Source organism: Chaetura pelagica, unplaced genomic scaffold (genome assembly GCF_000747805.2).
Source record: "Chaetura pelagica isolate M959 unplaced genomic scaffold, ChaPel_1.0 scaffold39, whole genome shotgun sequence".
Taxonomy (NCBI): Eukaryota; Metazoa; Chordata; class Aves; order Apodiformes; family Apodidae; genus Chaetura; species Chaetura pelagica.
The window spans coordinates 1,131,236-1,141,939 of record NW_009954614.1 but is presented as its reverse complement, the minus strand read 5'-3'; the positions used below and the strand labels follow the sequence as shown (position 1 = coordinate 1,141,939).

At 46.7% G+C, this 10,704-nt stretch overlaps 1 protein-coding gene across 1 annotated transcript; it reads left to right on the top strand.

Annotated features, from left to right (window-relative positions):
* Positions 1-3,090: 3,090 nt before the first annotated feature.
* LOC104395770 (zinc finger protein 239-like) lies at positions 3,091-4,518 on the top strand. Its single transcript, XM_010005509.1, has 2 exons — positions 3,091-3,139; positions 3,599-4,518. Exons 1-2 carry the CDS (start codon positions 3,091-3,093, stop codon positions 4,516-4,518), a joined length of 969 nt encoding a protein of 322 aa, XP_010003811.1.
* The last annotated feature ends 6,186 nt before the right edge of the window (positions 4,519-10,704 follow it).

Here is a 10,704-nt window from a genome sequence, read left to right as displayed (position 1 = left end):
GGCGGAGATGAAGGGGGAGACCCACTCGCCCTTCTCAGAGACCCCACCCCGGGGTTGTCGCCGTCCTTGCCTGCTTGAATCCCGCGCCCCTCAAGCGGTTCCCCCCCTCCCTCCCGTCCCGTTTCACCTGCAGCACAGCGAATACCTGGCTCCCCCAGTTTCCACCCAGCGCCTCCGGCCGCTGCTGGAGACGGGCAGCTTTGCACCCCTGCTCTGAGCGAAATCCGTGTTCCCCAAAACTACACGGCACTCGCCCTGCTCTGCACACCCCCTGCTCTCTGGCGGCTGCCCTGGCAGTGACCCTCCCTGCCTCCCGTCCTGCCTCCCGTCCTCCCTCCCGTCCTGCCTCCCGTCCTGCCTCCCCGCAGCCCCAGCATCGCTGCGTGGGCCCGGAGCTGGGCAGGACAGCAGCCACTGACAAGTGCTGTCACTTATGAGCACATCTGACCTACAGGGAAAGCGGGCTCTCCTCGCACCCAAGCGAGGTGTGTGCAGCTTTCTAATCAACTGGGTTTTTGTGACAAAACTATTACCTTTTGATTTTACTGCCAGCGTTATATATCCCAGGTAACAGCTGGGCAGAGGAGGATTTTAATGTCCTCTTCTGAATTGCAGGTTTGTGCTGTTGTGTCTGGCATGGGGAGTGTGCTTAGCCACTGACAGCACTGCAGGAACAGGCTGCAGGGTAGCAAGGAGCACAAGAAGCTGGAAGCATGGCCCTCTGCACTAGGATGAGTCCCATAACCTCCACAGCTTGGTGCTGCCCCAGGAGGAACACAGAGCTGAGCCGCTGGAAGAGAAAATAAGTAGCTATTTGCAAACATTTAAGGTAAGGAACATAAGTTGTAGGACCCAGCTGCAAAATTTCCATATACTGTCACAATACTAAAGTCGAGGCCCCAGGAACAGTATGGTGTGTTTGCAAAGCTCCTGCTGGAGATCCAGGTTAAATACCCCTCACGTCTTGTGGGTGCAGGGGATGTTGCATACAGTAACCCCACACATCCACATCTGCTCATGTTCTTCCTGCTTCCACATTCAAGCAGTAACCCAGGGCACCCAAGGATGTGCTTCTGCCCAGTACAGTTGAAATCCCTGAAGGAACGTTTGCCCGGCTCGTGAGGTTTGTTCCCTCCTTTCACAGAGAGTGACTGTGATTGTGGAAAAGGAAGACATTCTTCCCTTAGTCCAGACTAGCCTGTTAATTGCCTAAGTGCTGCCTGCTCTTTGATGAGCTGCCGCCGCAGAGCTGAGCGTAGCAGCAACATCTGAGTGGCAACCTGAGCCAGGAAGTTTTTGCAGGGTCAGAAGGGAGCTCTTCATTATGCCTTGTCTGCTTGCTTAGATGTTCCCCTGCACATTTGTCAGATGCTGATTGCCACCTCTGAAATGGGAGGTTTGTTCCTCCAAAGTTCCTGTGTTGACAGCTTTCAGAGGGAACCCCTGCTGTTTGTGGTTAGCTGCCTGGGGAAATGGTCTGTGTGTGGATAGAGCTTTGATTCTTCCTGTTCTAGAGGAGGGGTGGGCCACCTGGTACAAGTTACAGCATGGAAATAGCTTGGTAAAGCTTGTACCACCAAGTTGTTGCAGCAGAAATTCTTGGTAGTGGGCAAAGTTCCGAGAGCTGTAGAAAGCCACCTCCCTTCTTGTATCAGCTTGGAACTGCTGGAAAGGATCCATCTGCAGGGATGGTCCACTCCAGCTTTCAGCAAACTTTAAAGTGGGGGCTCAGATTATTAACTTCTAAGGCAGCTTTTTTTTTTGTTTTGTTTGTTTGTTGGCTATTTTTGCTAAGGCTTCTTTTTTGGGTTTGTTTTTTTTTCTTCACAGTTCACTGTTCAAGATTGCAATCTCTCTCTTTTGCTTGCTCTTTTGCAGTCTTCCTCTTTCTTTCTGTCCAGCTTTGCCACGTAGAGTCAAAGACTTCAAGACTGGTGGTTTTAGAATCACTGGAAACCGAGGTCCAAAGCTGTTCCGTTCCTCTGGGTTATCTCCTTAATTCTGATACTGTCTGCTCCCTTACTGCCCATTACCTGCTGTTAAATAGCTCTTAGTGATGGATGAAGTGGTCCACGACCAGGCACTCATCAGCTTACAATGTTCGTTTGCACCAGAGCCTGAAATTAAATGACTATAAAGGTTAAAGGAGGGGAAAAAAAAGTAATGTCTTAAATACTTTAAAAATATTCCTGTAAGTGATCTCACCTTCAGCTGTAATGCATGTCAGTCTCTGGTCCTAGATTTATCCATATGGTATCCTTTCTCTGCCATCTTTAGTTCTGACTTTTAAAAAATGAAGTGGGATTTTTTCTTGCCACTAGTGCCTGTCCTCTTCATGTTAACTGCTGTTTCTTAGTGTTTGGCTGGTTTTGGCCTTTAAAACAGTAAATACTGAAGGAAAAATTATTGTCTTTGGGTGCTGGTGACATTTGTAAGAGCATCCTGCCCAACAGTTGTGTTCGTGATGGTTCATGGTGGTTGTTGGAGCGCAGCAGGGATGCCAGGCAGGGAACTAACAGATTCCATCTGAAGTAGAAAAGGCATCAAATTGCGTGTTTGGTTGGGTTTTGCTGCCTCAGCCTGAGAGTCTTGGAAGAGAAAGAAGAGATGAGGCAGCAAGTAAGAAAATCAGGTTAATTTGAATTCTGATAACTGAAACGTCATTTTCCATTTAAAATAATCTTAGAAGAGTAGTTAGTCTCGTGGCTGTCATTATTAAAGAAATGTAAGTATGTCTGGGTTTTGTTGTGTGCTAACACCAGTGCCTATGATTGCTGTCAACCAGTTCCGAGTCCAGCACATCTGGTGTATGTCCCAATGTGTATCACCTGTCAGAAGAGGGGCAACCTTGAATGTCCTTTAAGGAAAGAGAAAGTATCTGACACCAGATACCTCAGTAGTGCTCAGGATGCCTGTAAAACTCTGCTTAGTTGGTTCTTTTATGCAACGACTTTGCTTGTTCCCCATATTCAGCAGGGGCAGTAGATTTTAAGACATCTGTCAAGCTTTTGCTGAATATTCAACTAAGATTACTTTTGTCTGCTTTTGGAAGAAGGCTTCCTGATTGCTGAAAGTGACGTAACTGCCCAGATGGACCAAGAAGAGCAAGATCATGAGGCCTTGGAGGAGATACACATGGGTGAGCAATAAATTAGATAAGTTTATAAACGCAAGGCAAACAAAATGCTTTTTGAGCTGCCTCAGTATTATTTAAGCCACTTTATTCCATGCAGCTCATATCGAGACCTGTTCTTTCCCCCTCAGGGCAGGCAGACAGCCTGCCTTTGTCAGCCTGCTGGTAAAGGAGTATGTATGAGAAGGCAGAACATTAAGATGACAAAATGTGAAGATCTCCTGGGGGCAAAGAGACACCTGTAGCATTGCATTTGGCTCTGCAGTTCGTGGCACGTCTGCTCTGGGTCGCACGATGATGCCACATCGCCCCTCTCACAGCTAGGTTTCCATTTACGTCCAGTCTTCCCTTTACTGCTTCTCCTGCACGGTGCAGACCAGGCTCCCTAGGAGAACAGCTTGCCCGTTCTCTGCTGTGCCACTTCCCAGCGAGAATCACAGTTGGAGTTGTACTTTTTTTTTCCAGGTGGTGAGCTAGGTCCCCTTCCATACCACCTTGCAAGCACAGATCAGCAGGACATGTTGGCAGCAGGGTCCGGAGGAGGAGAGGAGCAGCTGGGGGACAGCCGTGGAAGTCAGTGTGATTTCCCAGAGGTGCAGCAAGGTGACTGTGAGGAGGAAGAGGAGGTGAAGCTGCCTTGCTCTGGTGTGGCCCTGGTGAAAAGGCAGGCCAGGAGGGTGGGAGCAGCCTCCCGGCGAGTCCCTCGGGTAGAGCGACCCACCATCTGCTCTGACTGCGGCAAGGGCTTCAGCCGGAGCATCCACCTCGTCCAGCACCAGCGGATGCACACCGGGGAGCGCCCGTTCCTCTGCGGGGAGTGCGGCAAGGGCTTCAGCCAGAGCTCCCATCTCATCCAGCACCGGCGGGTCCACACGGGCCAGAAGCCTTACACCTGTGCTGAGTGTGGGAAGAGCTTCAGCCAGAGCTCCAACCTCCTCAAGCACCAGCGCATCCATACGGGGCTCAAACCCTACGTGTGCAGCGAGTGCGGGAAGATCTTCAGCGACAGCTCCACCTGCATCAAGCACCAGCGCATGCACACCGGCGAGCGGCCCTACAAGTGCCCAGCCTGCGGGAAGAGCTTCAGCCAGCATTCCCACCTCCTCCAGCACCAGCGGGCCCACGACGGCATCCGGCCTTACGCCTGCGGGCAGTGTGGCAAGCGTTTCGGGAAGAGCTCTGACCTCATTAACCACGCCCGTACCCACACGGGTGAGAAGCCTTACAAATGCAGCCAGTGCGGGCGGGGTTTCAGCGGGAACTCCAACCTGATCAAGCACACCCGCATCCACACCGGGGAGCAGCCGTACCAGTGCGCCCAGTGCGGGGAAAGCTTCCGGTTCCAGCCCCAGCTGGTGCGCCACCAGAAGCACCACACAGCGTAGACACTGGGAAGAGGAAGGCCATGTGGGCCACGGGCAGCTACCTGGTGTTGGCAAGACACAGCTGCTTCTGGACACCTCACACGGGGGGGCTGAATTCCAGGGGAGGGAGCCCTCGGAGCTTGTGCCCTTTCCTTCTGGGTAGATCTGTTTGTGAGCACTGCCCAGAGACTCGAGCAAGGAGGGGGGCCACTGCTGAATGAAACAGTGCACTGCACTGCAGTGGTGGTTCTGAGCCCCTCTTCTGGGGTCGGGGTAAAGGAAGGTGCTTACAGGATGGTACATTCGAGGCCAGAGTGAACGTAGAAACGTTCCAAGGATCCGTGCCTTTTATTTCTAGTGGGGAGTAAATTTTTGTCCCAGTAAAAAACAGCTAAAACCTGTACCTGTTTTCTGTACAAGCTGCCTGGGCTTTGCCCTTGCAGTAAGGCCACGGCCTGGGATGATTGCTGCCCTGAGAATCCACACCTCGCACTCGCCAGTGCTCGTGGGTTTAGGCAGCGTTAGCATCTATTTATTTCAAAACCCCACAGCACTGTGCTGCGTGCCCCTAAGTACCTGTCGTGGGCCCAGCTGATGGTCTCTCGGGGCCAAGTCTATGGAACAGAATTTTTGCTGGGTTGTATGGTTGTTAAACCGACATTTCCACCATTTACACTGCTGTTTGACAGCTTAGTCCTCAGCGGCAATTAAGTAAATTAGCATCCTAATAGGTTTTTTTCTCAGATCCTTGCTTAGGTGCTTTCGTGGGTGGCACTTTATGAATGTTTTTATAAGACTTTTAAAAGTATTACAGATTACTTTTTTAATTGTGATCTTCTAATTGTCATTTGATGAACAGAAAGAAGACGATATGTGAAAAATAAGCTGTGTCAAACTTTGATTTTGTATTAAATGTTAAACATTTTTTCTTGCATAAAACTTTTAACTTAAATGCTACGATTTTGAGTTGTTAATGATTACAAAGAGGTAATTAGAACATTGGTTTCTAGAATTTCTGTGATATTTTTGCGAGTGGTTCTGACATCTTTAATTACTTTCTAAGGGATATGTGGGAGGCAGGATTCTTAGAAAGCAGGAGGAACTGACCTCTAAAGAGATGATCTTCACTTTGAGGAGGAGAACACTACTACTGGGAGTCTATCCTTAAAAGGAGTTTTTGCTCAGGCAACTGCTTGGTACGGGGGAGGAAAGAACTGGCAGTAATAACAAAGATGTTAATATTTCTAGCGTGGAAGAACTCCCTGTAATGAGCATGGCAGTGTATACTGAAATGCTTGTTCCACCCACGGGGCCAAACAAGGGAAGAAATCACAGTGTGCTTCAGGCAAGAAAATGAAGTGATCAAATCTGTTGTGCTGTAGAATTTTGATTTTCACCACTGCATGTAGGCCTAATGCTAACAATGAGCTTTCACACAGAGATGATCTCCAAAATGGGAAATACCACTCAGGGCAAAGAGAACACTCAGCTTGAAGAGCATAGGATCCTGAGGAAAGAAGCAAGCTGTGAACAGGAGCAATGTGACTGGAATTGCTGGCTGAGTAATGTGGATACATCCCTACCTGCCTTAGCCATCCAGTTGCTATTAACAGAGAGCACAGCTTCATGCTCCATTGGCAGTAGGTCTGGTGTAAGTAATTTGGTCTCACTCTGCTCCCACATTCCCCCTAGAGCCTGAATTAATACAGCTGCACTGATTAACTGTTCACATGGCTGTGCCCTAAGTCAGAACCATAAGACGAGCCATGTTTTTTAAATGACAGACACTGGACAGTTCATTTTAAAATGCCTTAGTCCAGTCTAGACCATGGCCTCACAAGCAGCAGGGTACATACCACTGAGAGCTTTGGGGTCAGAGAACAACAGACAAGCCAAAAAGGAAATAAATAACATGGCCAATATTGCTGTTAGTCCCCAAGAAACTCATAATTTTAGTTGTTTGTTACTTTTTTCTTTTATGTTTCTAGGGAACGCTAGACCTGGAAAAGCCTGACACATTGCCTTTATTGTTTCTGCATTCCCCCAGCCCCATCAGAAGACAAATAACACCATTGCCACAGTACAGTGGGAACTACAATTAATTTCTGTGGTGCACTTGCCACACATACTGTTACAAAAATATATATTTCTTCTGAATGGTAGTTCTACCCCGTAAACTGGCTGAAAACCTGTCTTTTTTTCTCAGTATTGGAGTATCAGCCTGTCGTGTTCAGTTGTGGAAGAAGCAAAGCAATGCAACAAAGAGAACAGCTTAATCTACACAGGAAAAAGTGCCAGGGGCACAGAAGCTCAGGTGAAAATGCCAGTTTGCCATCTAGCTAGACATGGCCCAGGCTACATGTTGGCTTTGGTGGGCCTGTGCCCTGGTCTTTTAGACTTATAGCTTCTTCAGGGTGCCCTAGAGGACAACCTTGTTCAACTGATGGTCCTTCAGAAGCAACTAAGAGTCACTGCATGTGGACTACTGCAAACAATTTTACTTCAGAATCTAGCATAGGAGTACACTAATACATTACGGAGAGGAGATGACCAAGGACTGAGCACCCAGATCCACTCCTAGAGGCTCTATTACATACTTCTGTAGATAAAACCCAAGGATACTAATCAGCTAGGTAAGATGATCAACAGTTGTGTAGCATTTCTCAGTTGCCTGTATTGCCACTTGATGTGGTGAAGTACACCAGCATGTTCCCCTTCGTTTTGCTCCTGTGCTTGAATTTATTGCTTATCTGCAGGCAGCTGCTTTCCTTTGCTCCTCCAGGCTTCCACTGCCAGCTGGTTCACAAACACCAGTGTCCTTACTCATTAGTTTAAACAGTTTGTCCAGTATTTTGACCATGGATTCTGTTTTTCCCATTAATCAGAACAAGTTTAATCATTGAATCAGTGTAACTGAGGTGCTCTAACAGGAGCTCAGTGAAGCTTAGGTGCAAGGGCTTCTTGATTGATTTGCCTGGAAGTGAAGTTCAGCTTTTCACAGAAGTGTGTGAACCTCAAGCCTCCCCAGCAATATTTGGGCTGCTACCCACACTCTTCCTTTCAAAGATCTTTTCAGTAGTACAAAACTGTTAATGCTCTTCAAACACGTTTTGAAATGTGTCCTCTGCATGCTACACATGCTCGAGTGTTGAACTTTAGACTTATAATTTCTTTGAAATCCTCTAAAACCTCTTGTTGCTGGGAGCTCGGTAACTCCAGAATTATTAATGTGATGAGGGGAGCTGGGGCACTTAGGAATTGTTTCAGCTACAAGGTGGCATCCTTGCTTCATTAAGAAGTGTCTCTCATCAGGATGACAGGCTGTCCATGGAGACCTCTTGATTACAGAGCTCTGCTGCAGTAACTTTCCTTTTACAGCTATTCACAGGAATCATCAGGTCTACCATTCAAAATCTAAAATTATCAAAAACTTGAAAGATAAATCGAGGAAGAGCTTATATGGTTGAGGTAGTTAAAAGTTTTGTAACCTCACCCTTCTTGCAGAATCTGTCTGATCTCAATATGAGACCTTGTCAGGGGTGCTGAGAGGGGGCTGCTCCCTAAGGGCAGCTTCCAGCCAACAGCAGCAAGCCGCGCTGGGCAAAGCTGTGTCCCCAGCAGGGCACAATTCCATGGGCCAGTGGCCTCTGGGCAGTTCTTGTTTGGCTGACTTGCTTTAACCCATGCTTATTGCCACATCCTTCAATTGGAGGTCCATTTGCATACACTATAAGTGTCTTTTCTACGATTGCACATAGATTTAAGGATGACAAATAGATACAGTCATCCTTAGGTAGGATGTGGTGGGATATCTGTAAGAAATAAAGCTTTTAGCTTTTTATGCTAGTTTTACCTGATCTCTGCTTTACTGGATGTTAAAATTCTGGCCAAAACTTGCAGTTCCAACGTGAGCAAAACTAAGGCCCACAGAAATATACATTCTGGCTTTGCTAGGAAGCATGGAGCTTTAAGAGACTAAATCAATTATTCATTTTGCAAGCTCCTGAGTGCAAGATGCATCCAGTTGGAGCTCAGTCTCTCCCTACCCTGGAGTAGGGAGAGACCTATTCAGAGACAAAGTGTGCTGACTAATCTGTTGCTCAAAGATGTGATAACTGGGACATGAAAATCACCAGCACCTGCTCTAGAGGCAGTGGTGGAAACAAGCTTGAGGTATAACCAGAAGGGATTTCTGTTCCACAGTGATGACTAACTGAAACCTCTACACCTCCTGTAATAAGTGGTCTGTCCTACTTTAGGCAGTTTTTTCAGGTTCATTTCTCTAATTCAGAAATGACCACAAACATGTACTTAGAACCAAGAGCTCTGGACCAGCTTGCTCTGGACACAGAAGAGCCTTACGCATATGAGGGGTAAGCAAGAGTTACTCCAGCAGCTGTAGGGGCACCTCTGCCTTCTGCCATCCTAGCACGAACACTGGCAACTTCCCACACAGCTGGGTGACCTCTCAGTGTTTCTCTTGTCCTGTCTTCCTCACCCCCACTTGTCTTCAAGGTATGGGCACCTTTCCTTCTCCTTGAGGGGTTGGAGATTTCTTCCTTGGGGGTGGGGATGTTGAGGGAAGGAGGAATAAAGAGGCCCAAATATACAATGAGCACTTTCATATGTAGCAAAAAGAATAATGATGAAAAGAAATAATAAAATCAATCACTGTCGGTGTTCAGAGGTGAGTCTCAAGCTGAGAGATCACCAACACTGCACACTCCTGTGGGTCAACCTTTCACCAGACCGACTCGTGCCATGAGCCAGCAATGTGCCCTTGTGGCCAAGAAGGCCAGTGACATCCTGGGGTGCATTAGAAAGGGTGTGGTTAGTAGGTCAAGGGAGGCTCTCCTCCCCCTCTATTCTGCATTGGTGAGGCCACATCTGGAGTATTGTGTCCAGTTCTGGGCCCCTCAGTTCCAGAAGGACAGGGAACTGCTCGAAAGAGTCCAGCGCAGAGCTACGAAGATGATGAAGGGAGTGGAACATCTCCCTGATGAGGAAAGGCTGAGGGAGCTGGGTCTCTTTAGCTTGGAGAAAAGGAGACTGAGGGGTGACCTCATCCATGTTTACAAATATGTTAATGGTGAGTGTCAGGAGGATGGAGTCAGGCTTTTTTCAGTGATGTCCAGTGATAGGACAAGGGGCAATGGTTGCAAACTGGAGCATAGGAGGTTCCATGTAAACATAATAAATATGTCTTTTTACAGTCAGAGCTGGACAGTCAACTAATACATTTTAGATCAAAAGGAGCCTTGGGGTTTCAGCATCCAGTGAGGTGAGTCAAATCGTATCACTTGATACAGGAAAAGTGACACCTTTCGAGACAAGATATATTGCTTCTCAGAATAAGTTTTTCTCTGGAGTATCTCCTTTTGGTAATACAGTTTAACTACTCACCAAACTCCATAGATTTTTATCCCTCCACGAGGAAAAATGCCCAGACTGAACAGAACCTGAAACACTATGCTAATAACGTAAGTAAGAAAAAAGTAATCTTAAAAGAAATAATGTTCTTCTGCCTCATCTAATTTCTATTCACATTTATTAACATAGGTACAAGCCCACAAAGCCCAAATAATTAATGTGAAGAGCTACTTATGGAATGTGACTTGTTAGAGCTCTGTTGAGCTTGTTTAAAACTGCTCTGGAATAAAATCTGAACTCTGGGTAAAGCTTTTCTTATGCTTGGGGAATTTATAAGAATTTTCACCAATATTTGGCTTCTTTAAGGCTTAATGATGCAGAAACTCCTGATTTTTACTTGCATTTAGAGGAGGAAAATTAATTGAATGTATTTCTTTTTTTATAAGCACTGTTTTTTATAAAAGTTGTAGAAGTTTAAATTCTGTGTGACCTTTATTACTGTCAAAATTAATTGAAAACTGGCCCAAGTGGAACCAAGAGGAAGAGATGTCCATAGCTACGCACACAAAACCACACACATATTTATACAGACCACTTACATTTTGCTTTAGTAGGAAAGCTGGTGAAAACCTGAAATGTAAATTAAGACATTTACTATTTCAATACAAACCAATGTGAATTTTGAAATAAATCTCTCTTGGTGTACACCTCCACCCAGGGACACAAAGCCCACTGAGATCAGCCTCTGTGCAATAGGCAACCCACCCCAATCTTAACCTGGTGACTTAATCTGAATTCCAGAATCCCAGAATATTCCTCAAACTTTCCCACTTCCAT

What these genes read in the sequence shown, in the direction of transcription:
- LOC104395770 (XM_010005509.1), top strand. Translation starts at nt 3,091, where the DNA reads ATGGACCAAGAAGAGCAAGATCATGAGGCCTTGGAGGAGATACACATG. An exon ending in CTTGGAGGAGATACACATGG is followed by an intron (nt 3,140 to 3,598) that starts GTGAGCAATAAA and finishes TTTTTTTTCCAG; the next exon opens with GTGGTGAGCTAGGTCCCCTT.